Here is a 21,554-nt window from a genome sequence, read left to right on the forward strand (position 1 = left end):
GAAATCTTCTGTAGATGTAAATTATTGTGGATTTAAATATACTTCTAGGTCCCCATTTCATCCACATTGCTACTGTCATTCTCACCCCATTAAACTGGTGGATTTGTCTTTGTGTATGTACTGAATTATAGCAGATACATGTATCTTATGTTATTAATTGAACCAGTCCACAAACATTAGAGAAAACATTTACCAACAATTACGCAGTTACTAATTAAAGGACCCTTTAAAAAATGAACAGTAAAAACTGCTTAGCACCCAGTGGCAGCTTTGCACAAATGGGAAACACTTCTATTAATACAAACTGGGACACCCAATTTTTGCTAATCCCCTGGCAGACTCCAAATATCTGTGGCAATTTACATACTTTCCTAGCCAATTCACATACTTTTCCCTACCCTCTGGAGCAGCTTTTTAGAAGGTGCACAGGAGCAGTTAACGGAGGTATTAATAAACTTGTTTGTTTGTTCAGTCGTTTAGATGGGAACAAAAACTAAATGTACCTTTCTCTCTCTCTCAAGAGGCCAGCAGTAAGAAATACTGAAAAAAAAACCTCCTCTAATGCCTATTCTACAGGTACATAAGGATAAAGATGGTCCAAATGCATTCAAAACCTACTAATTGCAAAGCTAAAATATTGGGGGCAGTATTTTGCAGTCACCCATTGATGATGACAGCTATGTGAAACCTAGGCCTAAGGCAAAACAGTAGACCTATTCAGGCATCACACATCTGAGTTTGTCAACATTCTAAGAGGTGAACTCTAGCCCACCCCACCCCACCCCACCCCATCATTATCTTCTTTCCCTGAAATTAACACCACATCTGAAAGAGCTCCTGCTTATATGTAAGCTCTACTAATAAGCAGAAAAACTGCTTTACTTGCAAGTAGGAGCCCAGAGTTGTTGTTTTTTTTTTCATATGTAGAGCATTCATGTGAGCAGCAACTTTTCCTCTTCAGACTCATCGCTGATCATGGAGGGATATTATGGCGGATAATATGGAATTAAACCCTCCCCTCATGTATACTGATGAACCCATATGCTACAATGCCTGAACAGGCTTCATGTGTATTCAGCTTCATGTCTCCTAAGGCCTGGTGTTTACAGACAACAGTATTTCACCACGGCTGAGTGAAACTGTCAGGTGTATGGAGACCAAGAAAGAGAACTGTTGCTTTTATTACGTAATAGCATTACAGTAAGAGGAGGACAGTTGGCAAAACTGAAAGACTGTTTGATAAACTGATAGACATTGTAACAGTCACTCACATGCCCGTGGGCAGCAGCAGGTATCTGGACAGCAAGGGCACCGGATATAACAGCAGCAGCTATGAGGACAGCACTGGCACCAGCAAATCCCAACAAGGAGAAAGAAGAGGAAAGCCCCCAGGATCACCAAACCCACAAACACCCATTCTGCAAACAAAGACACGTGTCAAATGTTAGTGAACCAGTTAAGAAAGTTTAATATAGTAAGTGTAAATCAATTAAATGTGAATAAATGTGTATATTATAAATACCTCAACCTGGATATGTTTGAGGAGAACTGAAATATGTGAAATTATTATTGTTGCTGTTGAAAAAAACACTATTAATGATGGGAAGGAAAGGCCACCATCTATATTTTCGTTTATTATAGCAGCCCATCGAGAAACAAAATACGCAACAATAACAAGCGTTATCTGCCCTTTGACTAGGTGTTTACTACTTGCGTTTTCCATTTTTGTATTTTGCATTTCTCAGAGTGGCCTTTTAAAAAAAACAATTGCTGCCCAGAGAAGATAGACTTTTGGTCTAAATGGGCGGCGTAGAAATCATATCAAATAAATAAAATAAATATTGTTCCTAACTTTAATATTGCATTTTAACTATGTAAGCCGGGTAGGTGGGGCTCGTCAGCCCTGGAAGGCAGCCCATCTAGGAGAAGGACCACTCCGAATTTAAACCTCCACTGCCTTGTGGCTATATCCACTTATGGAAAGGGCTTCAGGAGATAACCTCGAGGCAAAATCCGGAGCCGGAGTCCCGGAGGCATTTTCTTTCATTCTGCCAACTCCTGCGACGTTGCTGGAACCAGTTGTATTGGCTCTTGCCTTTCCACTGGACCATTTCAGCGATGTGGAGAGGGGGGATTTGCTGCTTGGGTAACAGCCTATCCTCCATACTATTTTACCCAGGCTTCGTGCTCTGGAGAGGACACTCCAGCTTCGCATACAGCGTCGAAACAACACGGGAAGTAGCAGTTACCGGTTATAAGTCTCTGCTCAATTGGCGTAGAGCAGGACGCCAGGGGCTACTTCTGACGGTGGGAGAGGTCATTGCACCTCACTAGGTAGATACCGCCCGCCTTAAGCTGGGCAGCCCCCAGCCAGTAAGGTGCTACCTCGCCACGGTCTGTTAACCTCACGGGGTGCGTGGGGTTTAGGGTGAAACCCGACAAGCAGATCGACAACCGTGCACCATGCAACAATCATAAGAAAACTTCTGCCCTAAAGCTGGGCACCTGGAATGTACGGACAATGACCCCTGGCTTTCCTGACTACGGCTTTCCTAACGACCTGCAAGAAATAGACGATGTGCGCAAGACAGCTGTCATTGACATGGAACTGAGTAGACTGCAGATGGACATTGTTGCCCTGCAAGAGACAAGACTGCCAGACTCGGGATCTGTCAAAGAAAAAAACTTCTCATTCTTCTGGCAGGGAAAACCATCGAATGAGACCAGGGAATATGGTGTTGGCTTTGCAGTCAGAAACACTCTCCTGAGATGCATTGTTCCACCCACTGTGGGGAGTGAAAGAATCCTGTCTCTGCAGCTCCACTCATCAGCAGGACCAGTAACCCTCATTAGTGCATATGCACCAACACTGTCATCCACTCCAGAAGTGAAAGACAAATTCTACGACGATCTGGCAGCTACTATCAAAAAAGTCCCTGAAAGAGAGTCACTGTTCATTCTTGGAGACTTTAATGCTAGAGTTGGTGCTGATCACAATTCTTGGCCCACTTGTCTAGGCCGTTTTGGCATTGGAAAGATGAACGAAAATGGCCAACGCTTACTGGAGTTTTGCTGTTACTATGGTCTCTGTGTCAGCAACACATTCTTTAATACGAAGCTGCAACACAGAGTTTCCTGGAGACATCCAAGATCCAAGCATTGGCATCAGCTCGATTTGATCCTCACTAGACGTTCTAGCCTTCCTAGTGTTACGATCACACGCAGCTACCAGAGTGCTGATTGCGATACTGATCACTCCCTGGTGTGTAGTAGAGTAAAACTGCGAACAAAGAAATTGTATCACATGAAAAAGGAAGGAAGACCACGTATTGACATCAACAAGACTCGCGATCCAAGAAAAGTGAAGGAATTTGCCCAAGCACTCGAGGAAACCCTTCCAGGTCCAGCAAATGTAAATGCACCTGAACGATGGGAACACTTCAAGAACACTGTCTACAACACCGCCTTGTCCACCTTCGGCAAGAAGACCAGAAAGATGGCTGACTGGTTCGAAGCCCATTCGGAGGAGTTAATGCCAGCCATTGAGGATAAGAGAAGAGCTCTAGCAGCATACAAAGCCTGTCCTAGCGAGTACAACCTGCAAGCTCTTCGAGCCGCTCGTAGCCAAGTCCAACAGGCTGCCAGGAGATGCTCCAATGACTACTGGCTTCAGCTTTCCTCTCAGATACAGATAGCAGCGGACACAGGTAACATCAAAGGAATGTATGATGGTATCAAGCAGGCCTTAGGTCCATTACAGAAGAAATCTGCTCCCTTGAAGTCTACTACAGGTGTGATCATCCAGGACCGAGCACAGCAGATGGAATGCTGGGTGCAGCACTACTCCGAGCTATATTCCAGAAAGAATGTAGTAACCGAAGAAGCATTAAATAACATTGAGTGCCTGCCTGTCTTGGAAGAGCTGGACAGCGAACCAACCCTAGCAGAAATAAATGCGGCCTTGGATTCCCTCACCTCTGGCAAGGCACCTGGAAGGGACAACATCCCTGTTGAAGTGCTGAAATGCGGTAAGGAGATCATCATCACCGAACTGTATGAAATCTTTTGTCTCTGCTGGAGGGAAGGTGGAGTACCACAGGACATGAAGGATGCAAACATTGTCACGTTGTACAAGAACAAAGGTGACAGGGGTGACTGCAATAACTACCGTGGTATCTCTCTTCTTAGCGTTGTAGGGAGGCTGCTTGCCCGTGTTGTGCTGAAGAGGCTCCAGGTGCTTGCAGACAGAGTCTATCCGGAATCACAGTGTGGATTTCGAGCAAATAGATCCACCACTGACATGGTATTCTCCCTCCGACAGTTGCAGGAGAAATGCAGGGAACAACAACAGCCACTCTTAGTGGCCTTCATAGACCTTACAAAAGCATTTGACTTGGTTAGCAGGGATGGCCTTTTCAAAATACTTCCCAAGATTGGATGTCCACCTCGTCTCCTTAACATCATCAGGTCCTTCCACGATGGAATGAAAGGCACCGTAGTTTTTGACGGCTCAACATCAGATCCCTTTGACATCCGAAGCGGAGTGAAACAGGGCTGTGTCCTCGCACCAACACTTTTTGGGATCTTTTTTGCTGTCATGCTGAAGCATGCCTTTGGAACTGCAACAGAAGGTGTCTATCTCCGGACTAGATCAGATGGAAAGCTCTTTAATCTCTCTAGATTGAGAGCAAAGACCAAAGTCCAGCTGAAATGCATGAGGGACTTCCTCTTTGCAGACGATGCAGCCATTGTTGCCCACTCTGCTGAAGACCTCCAACAACTCATGAACCGTTTCAGCAAGGCCTGCCAAGACTTTGGACTAACAATCAGCCTGAAGAAAACACAAGTCATGGGCCAGGGTGTGGACTCACCTCCCTCTATTACCATCTCCACACAAGAATTGGAGGTTGTTCATGACTTTGTGTACCTTGGCTCAACCATCTCTGACACCCTCTCTCTAGATGTCGAGCTGGATAAACGCATTGGGAAAGCAGCCACCATGTTCTCTAGACTCACAAAGAGAGTATGGCTCAATAAGAAACTGACAACACATACCAAGATCCAGGTCTATAGAGCCTGTGTCCTGAGCACACTCCTGTACTGCAGCGAGTCCTGGACCCTTTGTGCCCGGCAGGAGAGGAAGCTGAACACCTTCCATATGCGTTGCCTACGACGGATTTTTGGTATCACCTGGCAGGACAGAGTTCCAAATAGAGTAGTCCTAGAACGAGCTGGAATTTTCAGCATGCATACATTACTGAAACAGCGACGTCTACGCTGGCTTGGGCACGTTGTGAGAATGGCTGATGGTCGGATTCCAAAGGATCTCCTATATGGAGAATTAGTGCAGGGAAATCGCCCCAGAGGGAGACCACAGCTGCGATACAAGGATATCTGCAAGCGGGATCTGAAGGCCTTAGGAATAGACCTCAACAGATGGGAAACTCTGACATCTGATCGTTCAGCCTGGAGGCAGGCAGTGCATCACGGCCTCTCCCAATTTGAAGAGACCCTTGTCCAGCAGGCTGAGGCAAAGAGGAAGTCACAAAGGAAGCAAAACCAGGGAGCTGGACAGGGGACAGATTGGATTTGTCTCCAGTGTGGAAGGGATTGTCACTCTCGAATTGGCCTCCTCAGCCACACTAGATGCTGTTCCAAGTCCTCCATACAGAGCACGATACCATAGTCTTTCGAGACTGAAGGATGCCTACTACTGCCCTACTCACAACCATTCCATATAATGCGGAACTTCACCCCTAGACTTGTTAAGTACAAGAGATATAACATTTTTAATAGGCAGCATGGGAAAACAGTGGTCTAATAAGTGTGGAGAATGAAATCACAATGGCATATGATGGTATCTAGGAGGAAATCAATGAGTCAAAATCTCCCTTTTCCACCAGCATCTTCATACTTGGAGCTAGATATAAAAAACTGGTAAACAATTATTAAACTAAGGGGTTAATGTAGAGGCAAACATTTGCAACTAAATCCAATGTCAGTGAATCCCAGTGAGCCATTGGGATTTTCATAAGTGTTGACTTGGTTACTCCAACACTTCTAAATGGCTTCTAAATACCTAAGCAGTGCCTCCTCCCATACCTCCCTATCAGGCAGCAGTCAAATGACGTAAGATTGGTTGGAAAGGCAACCTTTTCCATGATGGCACTCCTTTGTGGATGCCCTCTCTTAGAAGCTCGCTAGGTGCTTCCATTTTTGTCTTTTCAGCACTGCATAAGGACATTTGTTTTTCTTGCATTTACATCTTAGCACTCATCTTCTCTGTGCATTGTTTTATATGCAGTCATAGTTTTACTACAAATTAAAAAATATGTATCTTTTATTAATAGTTCTTTTAAAAAATAAACATCTAAGACTGTGGAACACTGGATTCAGTACACACTGCAATCTGTTATCAAAGAGCAAACATTTATAACTTTTTAGAACAATACCAATATACAACTTGTTCTAAATGAAAATCACATTTCAGAAGCATCCTTGTCCTTTAGAACAATGTGCATATTTCCTGCATGCCTTATTTTAACATGAAAACAGAGAGAACTGATTTCAGTTGCCATGACATTATATGGAGGAGCTGTTTGTGATCCACACATGTCTAGCCTTGGTTTAGTGATGGAGTTATGTGCTAAGGATTGTGTGCATAATTAGAGTGGATTCCTGAACTCCTTTGTCTAGAAAATGGGTCCCTAAACTATGGCCACATCCAGCCCCTGGTGCTGTTTTGTCCTGCCCGTTGCGTTCAGCCCATGCATGCAGGGAGGAGGTGGGCAGTGGTGCGGGCATCTGTGTGGGCGCCAGAAGCAGGAAGGCAGGCTTTTGTGCATGCATGCGTGCAGGGGATGGAGGAGGGCGTGCGTACGTGTGTGCATGCGTGGGCATGCCTGTGGGTGGGTGTGCAGTCGGTCGGGAGTGCAGGTGGGCAGACTGCACATGCACACATTTCTTTGGCCCTCAAAAATATCACAAATATATTATGTAGCCTTCTGTGCAGAACAACAGGTTTGGGCCGTGTCCAGGTTAGCCTTCAACCAACTTAGATTGATCATGCTCCTACCTTGATGAGGAATCACTGACAGCTTTGAGGCTGTCCGAAAGACGGCAGCAAATGCAAAATGAGGCAGCCAGACTGGTGTTGAGTGTAAACAAGTTTGATTACATCTCACCAGTTCTGGTTTGCCTGCATTGGCTTTCTGCTGTTTTCCAGGCCAAGTTCTAGCTTACAAAGCCCTCAATGGTCTGGGAACATACTATCTGTTGGAGCGTCTTTCCCTCAGAACCTCATCAGTCTGTCCCAGCTTTTCCTCACAGGCCTTGCAGGGCCTCAATGAGAGAGGCAAAAAAGACAGTTACAAGAAAATGTGGTTTCTTGGCTGTGGCCCCATCTCTGCGGAATGGGCTCCCACCAGAAGTATGTCAGATCCCCTCTCTCCTATGCTTTAAGAGGATGTTAAAGACTGTTTGCTTTTGAGAAGCATTTAAATGCACCCTTGCTTAAATTAATATTTATCTCTGTTTCCTGTTCCCATCACTATTTGGTTGAATGTAATGCATTTTGGGATGAATTTAGGTTTATGTGGGTTGATTATTCATTGATGTAAAACCTTTCCTTTAGCCTGGCACCCCCCAGAGGCTACCATCACCTCCAATCTTTCTTAAACTGACATCCCCTCCAGATATGTTAGACTATATACCCATGATTATCCTTACCAACACTGGGAGCAGATGATAGGAATTTGCCATCTACACATCTAGAAGGCACCATTTTAAAGACAACCTCTTTTATAGGCCTACATTTGAAAACATTTTTTGAAAGTCCAGTAACATTGTAACCTCTCATTTACACTTTAATTTTAAAAAGAAAACCAAAAACAAATATACCTTTGTCCCCAAAAGCATTTTTCCCCAGAAGGGCCTAAATCCACCAATGTATCATGTAATAATTCTGAAAACCTAAAACACCCACTTTTTAAAGTAAGAAAAGCATGAGTTACTACTTAATACAAGCAGAACACAGAAGCTACTAGGATGGTCTTGTCTATGATAAAACTATTATTCTGTTTTTAAAAATAATTGCCCTTGCATCCTAAGCACCATTTATTTAAGGTCTTGCCATTCTCCCCAGCTACCATTTATTGCAAAGACCAGGAACTAAGGGCACATGCCCAAGCTAAGAATAAGTAAGAGCACAAGATGATGTTGATGAACGGACAGGACGGATGGACGGAAGGAAGGATGGATGGATGGATGGATGGATGGATGAATGAATGAATGAATGAATGAATGAATGAATGAACGAACAAACAAACAAACAAACAAATAAATAAAGTGTTAGAGGACAGAGTACCTGGCATAATATCCACAGCAAAACTGGGCAAAAGATCAGCAAGCAGCCCTGTCCTGCCTAGAAAAGACAGAGGAAAGGAAAGAAGGAGAGTTGTTAGCATAGGAAAATCATTCCCCACCCATAGCCTGTTCTGTCCTATGGTATCATGCCTACCATGAACTGTGACAGGTATTAAATGCTTTAGGGAACTCATTACCAGAGCTTTAACTGTATTATCTGATACAGTATAGGCTTTTTATTGTTACATACAGTCTGACTTGGGGAAAACAGACTAGAGGTTTCAATATATACGAGATATTTATGGTTTTACAAATGCTGCCCTCCCCACATGAGTTTCCATGACTGAGCAGGGATCTGAACCTAGGTCTCCTAAATCCTAGTGTATCACTTTGTCCACTGTATTCTACTGGCTCTCAGTGTAGGCACAGCACAACATAATGCATTTATAAAGGGCAAGACCTGTTAAGGTATACTTTACATTTAATTTGCGCTGAAAACGTAACACTAGAATAAAACCAATAACTCTATATAGTGCCACAATACTCTTTTATTTTGATTTTGAGCTATTTTCAAATACTTTTCAAAATAATTGGGATTATTCTTAATTCCAGCTCTCATTGAAAAAATAGCAGATGATAGGAACACATACTGTAGATATTCCAACCTGTGAGTTTTGTCATGTTATTATTGTATATAGTGTCTGTATGATAAAGAGATGGTGTGAGCTACTAATGGTTCAAACAGCCTGAGCTGAAGGTGGAAATCCATTCCATTTTCTGAACTTTCCATTTTAAATGAGTTTGGGTTTTTTTAATGCTTTAACTGCAACAAAATCTGTTTCAAGGAATACGGCAGTACAGAAGGTTACTATGCTACATATATTTTCTGGAAGAAACCACAGTGCTATTTTTAAGTATTTTGAAAGCAGCATAAACAAGCTAGTTCAAGTTGACCCAAGTATCCATCAATACAGTAATGCAGATGGGAGCATGTTAACAGCATTTTTGGCATGTCAAGCCATTCCCTTCTGTAAAGTAACAGTGATTCTGACAGAGGCTGTTTCCATGTCAACTGGAAGTAAACCTCAAAGGCTTTGTACAGAAGTTATAGCTGCTACCTATCCTGTTCCCAAAAGGAGTAGGCTACATGAGCACTGAACTAAAATCTAGCTCAACATGGACTATTTTTGCTCTCGTTAATTATGAAATGTGTATTTACAGGAATCTAAAATATATTAACATATACAGGGAAGACATATCCAATGTAGAAGCACTTTCTCTGGCTGCTAAGTATACTTATCCCGTGCCTGTTTAAAGAGATCAGTGTTAACAACAAATGCATGCATCCCTGTAGAGTTATGTGCAGGGTGACTCAAAAAGAAAATTGCACAGCAGTATGCAATTGTTACGGTACACACCACTACATTTTGTGCAATTCAGCTTTTGACAAAGTGCCCCATTATATTATGATTAGCAAGCTAACTAGATGTGGACTGGACAGCACAACTGTCAGGTGGATATGCAGTTGGTTACAGAATCATACTCAGAAAGTGGCTCCTTCTCAAACTGGAAGAAGGTAACTGGAAGATGGAGTCTTGGGCCTGATGCTCTTCAATATTTTTATTAATGACTTGGATAAGGAGGTGCAAGGAATGCTTATCAAATTTGCAGATAACACAACACTGGGAGAAATAGGTAATAACCTGGAAGACAGAAACAAATTCAAAAATATCTTGATAGTCTCAAGAACTGGGCTGAAAACAACAGAATGAAATCCAGCAGAGATAAGTGCAAAGTTCTATACCTAAGAAGAAGAAACCAAGTGCAAGCTACAAGATGGGGAATACTTGGCTCAGTGACAGTACACGAGAGATGGATCTTGGAATTACTATAGATCACAAGCTGAATACGAGTCAACAGTGCAATGTGGTTATAAAAGATGCAAATACTATTTTAGGCTGTACTAACAGAAGTAGAGTCTCTAAATCCTGTGAAGGACTAGTTCCTCTCTATTCTGCACAGGTTAGGGCTTATTTTGAGTACTGTGTCCAGTTCTGGATACAGAATTTAAGAAGGATGTAAACAAATTGGAAGAAGTTCAGAGGAGGGCAAAAAGACGATCAAGGGATGGGAAACCAAATCATATGGGGAAAGACTTATTTAGCTTTGAGAAAAGAAGACTGAGAGATGATAGCACTTTTCAAATACTTGGAAAAATTGTCATATAGAAGAGGGGCAGGATTTGATCTCAATCATTCCAGAGTGCAAGACACATAACAATGGGCTCACATTACAGGAGGCCAGACTTTGAATATCAGGGGCGAAAACTTCCTACCTGTCAAGAGCAGCATGACAAAGGAACCAATTACCTCAGGAGTTGATGACTGATCCATCACACTGGAGACATTCAAGAGAAAGCTAGGCAACCATCTATCCAATGTACTTTATACTTGGATTCCTGCACTGAACAGAGGAGTGGTTTTGATGGCTTTACAAGCCGATCCATTATTCTATGATCCCATATGAATTCCCACAATCTTCATCCTTCCCCATCTGTTCAACAGGGCTCCAAAAACAGTACATTTCTCCTTGTGCTAGTAAACACAAGACTTTTTGTCTTGTATTGTTCTAAAGCTTTGAAAAGAACAGCCTTGAATCTATAATTTAGGACTTTAAAATTAGCGTTTGAGATAATTTCTCCAAATTAGAAGTTATTCCCTAGTTAAGAATATAGGGCATGCATCTGCTTTGTATATCCCACATATTTGGTTACAAGCTCACTTCAGGCTATGTTAATTATTAAGCATGTATGTTTGTGCACACACAAAAAGGATTTGTGGAAACATACGGTTCATTCCTACATTAAGCTGTTTGAATTAAAGACCATCAACTGAAATCAAATTTCCTCTATATCTAGATTTTACTTTGATTATTACAAATGGATTTAACATCAGTCTTAGCATTATTTTTTTGAAGACTGTATCTGTGTTAGCTAAACATGACTGTCTTTTGTTAAAGCAATAATAAATGTACTCCAAATTCTAGCAGTGTTTTGCTACTTGTTGCAATTCATCAAAACAGTTCTTTTATCATCCCTGTAATACCATCAATCATGAGTGGCTCTTGGACTGCAGTAGAAGATAAAGCTGATATGTACTTCAGATAATATGCTAATCTTTTCTTACAACAAGAACTATTCCCATGCAAGCAGTGCTCACAATTATTTATCTGGGATGAAATGCATGCATCACTCATTTTCTGGAAGAAAGCATGTTCAGGACTAAGTGGAAAAGAGATACAGGACACTTAACTCTTTCTACTGACACTATTCCACTGTCATGAATGTCTCCTTGCCCTCTGCTCCCTCTGTCAATGCGGTCTGAAATGCATGTTCCAAGAAAGAAACGTGTATTTGAAACACTGTTGGAGAAACTATGTGGGAGACACCCTGAGGTTGTGCAGCTTGCCTACAGTTACATAGGTTGACTCTTCTCCCAAGAAGCACAGTGGGGAAATCAAACTCCTGACCTCTGGATTTGCAGTCACATAAATAACACATTGAGCTAGCCAAGCAGCTTGTTGTATATATTTACAACTATTAAAAAGCAATGAAGTGTTTACAAATGCTCATTCATCATGTCAGCAATACAGTGATGCCTCACATTACATTAATTCATTCCAGCGAAATCGCTGTAGAACGAAAACATCGTGATGTGAAATAAAAAAGCCCATAAAAACGCATAAAAACCGGATTAATGCATTCCTATGCGCTTGAAACTCCTCCATAGGAAGATCCTCCATAGCGCGGCCATTTTCACTGCCCGTGCAGCGAGGAATTTGTCCCAGAACAGAGCGGGGAGCCATTTTTTTTACCCGGCGTCCATTTTGAAACCGCCGATCAGCTGGCTGAAAATAGTCGTTTTGCGAGAATCGGTTTGCGAAGCAGGGAACTGATCATCGCAAAGCGAAATTCCCCCATAGGAAACATCGTTTTGCAATTGCAAAACTTCATCGTAATGTGATTTCGTCGTTAAATGGGGCACATGTCTTGCGAGGCACTACTGTATTAAGGAGTTTAGGGAAGGGAAGGCATCTGGCTATTAAGGACAACAAATTTTCCTTTAATAGAGGTTACTTAGGACCAACTCCTTCATGGATTGCTGCCTTGTCGTGGCGAAGGGGCTTGAGTAACTCAGAGAAGCTATGGGCTATGCCGTGCAGGGACACCAAAGATGGACAGGACATAGTGAAGAGTTCCGACTAAACACAATCTACCTGGAGTAGGAAATGGCAATACCACTCCAGTATCTTTGCCAAGAACGCCCCATGATCAGAAACAAAAGGCTAAAAGATATGACGCTGGAAGATGGGCCCTCAGGTCGGAAGGCGTCCAACATGCTACTGAGGAAGAGCAGAGGACAAGTACAAGTAGCTCCAGAGCTAATGAAGTGGTTGGGCCAAAGCCAAAAGGACGCTCAGCTGTGGACGTGCCTGGAAGTGAAAGGAAAGACCAATGCTGCAAAGAAAAATACTGCATAGGAACCTGGAATGTAAGATCTATGAACGTTGGGAAGCTGGATGTGGTCAAACAGGAGATGGCAAGAATAAGCCTCGACATCCTGGGCATCAGCGAACTAAAATGGACAGGAATGGGCGAATTCAGCTCAGATGATTATCGTATCTACTATTGTGGGCAAGAATCCCGTAGAAGGAATGGAGTAGCCTTCATAGTCAACAAAAGAGTGGGAAAAGCTGTAATGGGATACAATCTCAAAAATGATAGAATGATGTCAATACGAATCCAAGGCAGACCTTTCAACATCACAATAATCCAAGTTTATGCACCAACTACCACTGCTGAGGAGACTGAAATTGACCAGTTTTATGAAGATTTACAACACCTTCTAGAACTGACACCAAAGAAAGATGTTCTTCTCATTCTAGGGGACTGGAATGCTAAAGTAGGGAGCCAAGAGATAAAAGGTATAACAGGGAAGTTTGGCCTTGGAGTACAAGCTGGATTCCGAAGGGGCAGAGGAACTCGAGACCAAATTGCTAACATGCGCTGGATTATGGAGAAAGCCAGGGAGTTCCAGAAAAATATCTACTTCTGCTTCATCGACTATGCAAAAGCCTTTGACTATGTGGACCACAGTAAACTATGGTAAGTCCTTAAAGAAATGGGAGTGCCTGACCACCTTGTCTATCTCCTGAGAAACCTATATGTAGGACAGGAAGCAAGAGTTAGAACTGGCAATGGAACAACTGATTGGTTCAAAATTGGGAAAGGAGTACGACAAGGCTGTATATTGTCCCCCTGCTTATTTAACTTATATGCAGAATACATCATGCGGAAGGCTGGACTGGAGGAATCCCAAACCGGAATTAAGATTGCCGGAAGAAATATCAACAATCTCAGATATGCAGATGATACCACTCTGATGGCAGAAAGTGAGGAGGAATTAAAGAACCTTGTAATGAGGGTGAAAGAGGAGAGTGCAAAAAATGGTCTGAAACTCAACATCAAAAAAACTAAGATAATGGCCACTGGTCCCATCACCTCCTGGCAAATAGAAGGGGAAGATATGGAGGCAGTGACAGATTTTACTTTCTTGGGCTCCATGATCACTGCAGATGGAGACAGCAGCCACAAAATTAAAAGATGCCTGCTTCTGGGGAGGAAAGCGATGACAAACCTTGACAGCATCTTAAAAAGCAGAGACATCACCTTGCCAACAAAAGTCCAAATAGTCAAAGCTATGGTTTTTCCTGTTGTGATGTATGGATGTGAGAGCTGGACCATAAAGAAAGCACACCGCTGAAGAATTGATGCCTTTGAATTGTGGTGCTGGAGGAGGCTCTTGAGAGTCCCCTGGACTGCAAGGAGAACAAACCTATCAATTCTAAAGGAAATCAACCCTGAGTGCTCACTGGAAGGACAGATCCTGAAGCTGAGGCTCCAGTACTTTGCCCATCTGATGAGAAGAGAAGACTCCTTGGAAAAGACCTTGATGTTAGGAAAGTGTGACGGCAAGAGGAGAAGGGGACGACAGAGGATGAGATGGCTGGACAGTGTCTGCGAAGCAACCAACATGAAATTGACAGACCTCCCGGAGGCAGTGGAAGATAGGAGGGCCTGGCGTGCTCTGGTCCATGGGGTCACGAAGAGTCGGACACGACTAAACGACTAAACAACAACAACACTTAGGACCAAACATGGAAAATATACAAAGCAAACCAGTCTCCCTTCTTGAGAACTTGTAGTATTGTTTCTAGCGTTACCATTCTGAATTTTTTAGGTCTAACTAAGAATTTACAAGTCCAAAACAGGGCTCAGGCTTCCATCCTTCTTTGGGACCATTAAAATAGGGTTCTGGCCCTTGAATCCTCAAAGAGGCTAGCTGAGTGGAGCTAGGCCTACAATTATCGACCTGTCTCTAATATTCAATTCTTGGTTAAGGTGTTGGAGTGGGTTGCACCTTCTCAGCCCTAGGGGTTCCTGGACGAGACAGATTATCTAAATTAATTTCAATCTGGTTTGAGGCCTGGTTATGGAATGAAGATTGTTCCGGTCTCCCTGGTGGATGTCTTAAGCTGGGACCTGGACAAACGTAATGTGTTCCTGTTTGTTCTGCTGAACTTCTCATCAGATTCAATACCATTGATCATGATATTCTCCCAACCCAACTCTCTGGAATGGGACTTGGAGGCATTTTATGAGTTAGCTTGAGTGTTAAAATAATCAGGAGAGGCCTTTTTCTCAGTCCCACTACCTTCACGGGTGCGCTTGGTGGGTACAAGGGAGAAGGCCTTCTCTGTTGCCACTCCCAGACTTTGAAACTTCCTCCCACAAGAGGCTAGCCTGGCTTCATCTTTACTGTCCTTCTGCAAGCAGGTGAAGACCTTTCTCTTTAGACAAGCTTTTCCCTGAGTGACTGGCTGCCTGATTTTATCCCAAAGGAAGAACTAGTGTGCTCCCATTGCACATTGATAATTAGTGAAACAAACACCCAGGACCAGGATAAAATACATCCTCCTACCCAACATGTCCATCTTGTAGCCATCTCTGTTATTTGGTATGGTGTTGTGATGCCCTTTTGTCCTGGTTTGAGAAGCCTTCAAAATGACTGAATTTGGTTTGTTTGTTTGTTTGTTTATTTAACTTATATGCCGCCCACACTACCTAAAGGTCTCTGGGTGACTTACAACAATTAAAATACAGTAAAAAAGATAAAAATTAAAATAAAGTGCTACTCCTGTCCTCTGAAGATGCCTGGCGAAACGTTAGGAAGAACAACATTCAGAACACGGCCAAAAAGCCCGAAAAACTCACAACAACCATTAAATCCCGGCCGTGAAAGCCTTCGCGAATAAGTTAAAATACAATTACAATATTTACTCTAAAAATTGCCATCAGGACCCACAGTTGATATTATTTCAATTAAAAGCCTTCTGGAACAGGAAGGGTTTGACCTGGCACCAAAATGTCATCAGCGTTGGCACCAGACGAATCTCAATTGGGATGGCATTCCATAGTCTGGGGGCAGCTGCCAAAAAGGCCCTTTGTCTACAAGCCATCCCTCTTACTTCCTTGAGGGACGGCTTTTTCAACAGGCCCCCTGGCTAGATCTTAACTGCTGGGTAGGTCCATATGGAAGGAATGTGAATGCTTGAGAAGAAATGCAACCTCTTTATCATGGATTTTGTATGTTTTCCAGGCATCTCAAGGTGGGTTGTGAGGTAGACGGTTTCTTCCATGATTTCTAAATCAGAGCAAGTAAAGATGGAAATATGACCAATCTGGACAGGAGTGGCAGCATAAACTGAATCAGATCTGGGTGAAATTTATTTTTGAACTGAAGATACTTTCTCATTTTTAGCATTAGATTGGCGTAAGAATGGTACATGAGGGAGGACTGACATCTACCACATCGGACTCTGAGGTGATAATCAGTACAGACAGAGAGTTTCCTGCTGACTCACTGTCTGAATTACAGGCAGTGGGATGTGAATCTTCACTAACTATTGAATGTTCTAATTCTGTAGTATGCTTTGAGACTTTCAAATGATAAAGCAGTAGTGGTATGTGAGCACTTTCCTGCAAGATGTGTTGGTTTGGAAGAGGGTTTGTGCTTGTGACCTAGGTTCGAAATAGGGTGGTCTTGAGTAGCATCCCTATGGGCTGTAGATTGTCTTGCTGGGCCACAACTGCAAGAGTCCTTCGTCAACTCTGATCCTGAGCCAGAGAAGGACCAGGATTTGGGGATGGTGGTGTCTTTTTAAATTTATTCTATTCTGTAGACAGAAAAGATCCATCTTAGGATGCAGCTGACCACCAATGTTGAGACCACTTGGAGGATCAGAACAGTGACCAAGGTATATGTTGGCAGCTGTGTTTATGCGCAGCTAACCTAGTGGACAGTTCTGAATCCCTCAATATATTCATCTCAAACTTATGCCGATTTCTTAAGACTCTCACGCACTGGTGTGAACAGGAGATTTTGACAGAGAATGAGACTCTGAATCAGACTGTGACTTCAAAACCCACCACTTCTATTCCTGGGGAACTGGTAGTTTACAAGTCAAGTCTCTGCAGCTCCTTACCAGTGGCCTCAATTCCAAGGACTTCCATTCCATTGCCTTTGGCTGTGCTTTCATACCAATAGGGTATAGGAGAATACAATGGCATACCCCTGAGAAAGCCAGGATATTTCTACTCTTGCATTCTAGGAAATCATGGAATGGCAAAGGAAAATGCTACTCAGGTCCTGCATATGGCACCGGATAGAAGTAGAGCATTGCACCATATACTCCAATGTGACCTCTTCTGGCTGGAGGTGAGTTTTGGAGATACTCTTTCAATGGGGAGCACTTCTCTCCTGTAGTGGAGAAATCTTACTCAGTGTTTGCTGGGTAAGCTAACTTCACTCTGAAGATTGATAATATGTTGGAGATGGTGCCTGCATTTAGGACATCTCTTCCTCTGAGGCTGAACAGAGGCATACAAGCTCATCTTGTTCTTATCTAAAGGCTGCAGGAAAGATCTGGCTACTCACAGTTCTTTAGATGTCTTTAGAACCTTTGGATGTTCTTTAGACCCTTTCAGCTTATATTTCTGCTTTGGTTTCTTTGCAGAAATTTAATCCACGTCAATAGATTTATTTCTTTTTAGAAACTAATGCAATGTTGCTTTTGATACAGATGCCAACACTGCCCTCGAAGAAGTAGATTTTGGAGCTGACAGTGCCCTTGAAATTGACCATACACTATCAGTATTGAGTGAAGGTAATTACGCCTCTGATTGTACTTGTGGCGAGTTCAGCCTGGAGGTCTTCCATTATTATTTGCTTGGAGGATGTCTTACAAATAGATATTGCTGGAACTGAGGACACCTGTTGAGATAGCGAACCAACCACCTAAAGTGATTAGGTGGAATTTAAGACAAGATTGCCAGTTTTTAATCACAATCTTCATGAACTGTTTGCAGTTTTTGAATGGGCCTGTTGGGGCCATAAAAGACAAGAAGGCCTTACAATGATTAAGGCAGAAAGGCCTTAGATTAATGAACAGGAATGGAGAATCCTTACAATGACAAAGGCAAGAAGGCCTTAGAATGAACGAAAAACAGTAACAACTTTTTAAAGGGAACTTACAGGCAAAGGAAGAAGGATGATGAGGAAGATGACAATAACAAAAGGTAAGATTTTCAAGATTTTCAAAACGGTAAAAGAAAAAATTAGCTCTAATGAATGTTCCTAGGCATGTGCCTGCATGTGTGCGCTCTTTAAGCTCTAAAATGTTCTGACAGCTTTCACACAGACACAGAAACACCTATATATGTGATTCACTGAGACCATGAAGAAGAACCACAATCAGTACAGGGACTTGTCTCACTGGTACCATTTGCACTTGATACTGAACAAGAATACTACTCTCCGGATCTTAATAGGTAAACATCCTGTGCACTATAAGGATGTTCACTTCTCAAAACCCTGAGGCACTTGCATTTCATTTCCAGTGCATCTGGTACTGACCACATCTTCACACTCTGAACTCCAAAACAATAACCCAGTAGACATTCTATCAATCCTTTTTTTATAGCATATCCTCACAAAACAACTGAATCAGGCTGGATAGTCAGAGGCCATGTTGTACTCTCCACTCCCCCATAAAGTTTAAATAACCGGATTCCAGAACAGGAACAATACACACACCCTACTGAAAATATTTTCCTTTTCCTAGCCTCATAGATTTTTCTCACCCTCCCCTCCAACCCTCCCCTCTCATGAGAAATTCAGGCTGTAATGAAACTCACTAAGCCTTCTTCTTAGCAGCTAGTTTTGTTTGCAAAAGCCAGTCAGAGGCTATGCCTCAATCTGAACCTGTTGATCCAAATATGTCAGTGAATTTCCCCTATGTACCACCCAACAAGAGATACAAGAGATACAAAGAATAAATAATTGTGCCACCACAACTGGCTTTCAGCATTTTATTTTTTCTCACAGGCAGATTTAATTCGGTGATAACCCTTCTTCAACTGGTATGCGTTTCTTCCTCTTCACAAAACTTCCCCCAATTCTAATTTTTAAAACCGGCTGTTAAGTAGGCTGCTGAAAAACACTACAGCTGACCCAGCCGCTCTTGTTCATACCAGTGGTTTCCACAGCAACGGTAGGGGGAGGTAACACACAGGCTTGTCATGAATGCGTGCTAATTGAAGGCCAACTTTCCTCCCACAGGGATGAGCAACAAGTGAACCAAAAATATATAACAAGAGAGGACAAAAGAACACACTCTGGGTGGGGAAGAAAGAGGTTTGAAAACCTTAAGATTTTTTTGTGCAGAAGTACAGACACTTTCCAGCTAGAAATGAGATAATTCAGACCTAAGCCAGCTGAGATATTTCTGTATTTTGAGGAAGTGAGACAGAAAGAGGAAGGGTCAACAAGTATTGTCAGATTCTTTAGGAGGTTTATTATGTTTAAGAGCACCTGGTTTCCAAACTGTCCCTGACACAGTTACAAGTCTATCCCATTTCCACCATTCAGTTGTTTTCTATTCAACCACTATAGGAGTATTTCACTTAGAAGGGGAATGCTTGCAGTATATTTAAGTACCTACATGGAACCTTTATTTTAGTTCCATTTCCAAACAACTGAGGAAAAGCAATCCCTCTACACCAATAAACGGATCTAAAATCAACCTAGCACTGGGAAGGCAACCCCCCCCAAGTGTTTGTATTTAGAACATTCCATCCTTCTCCTTTAAGAGTTGTTGTGCACCTTTCTAGACGAGCAACTGGGCATGCATTCTTTTTGGCATACTCATTGTTTGTTTAGCCAAGAAACAGCAGCCTCAGTTTCCAACTGCCATAACAGCTGAAGGAGAGATATAGAGAGAAAATGGCTGCAGAACGAGGGAAGGGAAGCAGGGAGGGGAGAAGGGAGAAAATGGAAATGCACAAACAGAGCAGAGAGTGGAGAAATATATTTTAAAAAATTACTTCCTCATACCCTTTGCAGAAGAGCAAACGCTTAACTGACAGCTGATTGGGCTACAAGGGATCATTTGCCATTTGGACAGGAAGAGCATGCCAAACAGCACATTGCTCCTCCATCAAACCTTAACAGACCCTATGTAGCCTGATCCCATACCCAATACAGCCAGTCTGGATAGTCTCTAAGTCTATTTTTTGCATGTATAATGACAATAACAAGAATAAGTCTTGTGGTATCTTTATGACTGCTACATTTATTTCACTGTGATCTTTTGTGTACCAAAGTTCTCTTTTTTAGGCAAAGGGATAAAGCAGTTAGGTCACAACTTTAAACAAGATATGGAAGGAATACTTGCTAAATTCTTTTAGCTCATTGACTCCGGTTGTTACAACCAGAACTTGAGCTTAATGCATTAGATTTAAAACATTAGTATGAAATTTAGATTGCTTGTTTGTTTGTCAAATGGGAGGAAAAGCATCTAATAAAAGTAATATTCTAAAGATAATGTATTAAAAGTAATATTTATAGAGGTTTCATTGGATCAAAGCCTGAGTTTTTAATATATACAACAACACCTCTGAAGAAAAAAGCACCCATGCCTGTCTCTGAAAAGTAGTTGGTCACAATCTTGAATAAACATATCCAGACAATAACACCTAGATGCCTTCACTACCACAGCTAGGCGTCTATGTTATTTCTCAGGAGCTTGTGGAAATTATAGTCTGAAACCTCAGAAGCCCTAAATGTAGGCTTCTACTGCTCTGTAGCACAGACAATAATGGTTTTAGCATTTCTAGTTACAGCAAGACAAAGCCTTGTACCACTTTTAACGACCAACAACAGGGTTACTAAATGGAATCTTGGAAGTTTGCTTTCTTTTCTGTTCTTGCTGCAAGGCTAATAGAAGTTTCCTCTTTGGAACTACCCATACAGACATTTAGGGGGAGAACTTTCTGAATTAAACAGTTTCACCTGCCAGACAATCTGATAGATTTGCTCCAAAAAAATTATTATTCACAAATTACCCATGCAACACAGAAGCCAGTACTCTCCCCACCCCTAGTTGTGTGATTTAGGGACACGGACACACACACACACACACACACACACACACACGATAACCACCCATCTAATGTTTTGAATTCTGAAATAAAACAATAATCATTCTCATTTGGGGAATTTATGTAGTTTGAAAACTTCACAAATGTGGGCAAAACAAATGTAGAAAATGCAGGCACTTGTATGAACTATCAGCAATGTTTGCATAAAAACATCACACTTTCTACTGGAAGAATTCCACTGAAAGCCCCAGGAAATTCCTCCCCAACCAGCAGGAAGAATGCTGTAATTCCTCATCTTTTCTAAAGAAGATGAGACAAGTGAGGATTTAATTTCCTAGTTCACTTATAGAGCACATGAGTATAGGTGCGGGGATCAAGTAAAATGAGATACAGTAAATGACAACTGCATTAAGAGAGTATGAATGTTCAATGTTCGCTGAAACTATCTGAAAGATCATTACCAATGTCAAAAATGCCATTGTCATTTTCTGCATCCCATTTCACTCTGTCCCATAACCTCACCTATGGATACTTCATGTATAAATCTGTGGTCTTAATATAATACTATGTCAGGAAAGTGGATTGTTATCTACCACAGCTCACATATAAGCACAAAGAGGTACAACTAAAT

The 21,554-nt window shown here is 42.2% G+C and overlaps 1 protein-coding gene across 6 annotated transcripts in view; it reads right to left on the bottom strand.

The window, feature by feature from the left end:
* The window catches only part of ILDR2 (immunoglobulin like domain containing receptor 2), an 86,421-nt gene that overhangs the window by 23,087 nt on the left and 41,780 nt on the right, over positions 1 to 21,554 (bottom strand). For 3 of the 6 annotated variants that reach the window (XM_020810689.3, XM_020810679.3, XM_072993991.2), the window contains exons 4-5: positions 8,366 to 8,422; positions 1,272 to 1,418 (exon numbers count right to left, since the gene is read on the bottom strand). The exons of 2 other annotated variants lie outside the window; for them this stretch is intronic. In XM_020810689.3, the coding sequence (XP_020666348.1) occupies positions 1,272 to 1,418; positions 8,366 to 8,422 (204 nt within the window). The remainder of the gene's footprint in view (positions 1 to 1,271; positions 1,419 to 8,365; positions 8,423 to 21,554) is intronic. One more of the 6 variants, XM_020810669.3, reaches the window with a different exon arrangement.

The sequence above is a fragment of the Pogona vitticeps genome, chromosome 3 (genome assembly GCF_051106095.1).
Source record: "Pogona vitticeps strain Pit_001003342236 chromosome 3, PviZW2.1, whole genome shotgun sequence".
Lineage (NCBI taxonomy): Eukaryota > Metazoa > Chordata > Lepidosauria > Squamata > Agamidae > Pogona > Pogona vitticeps.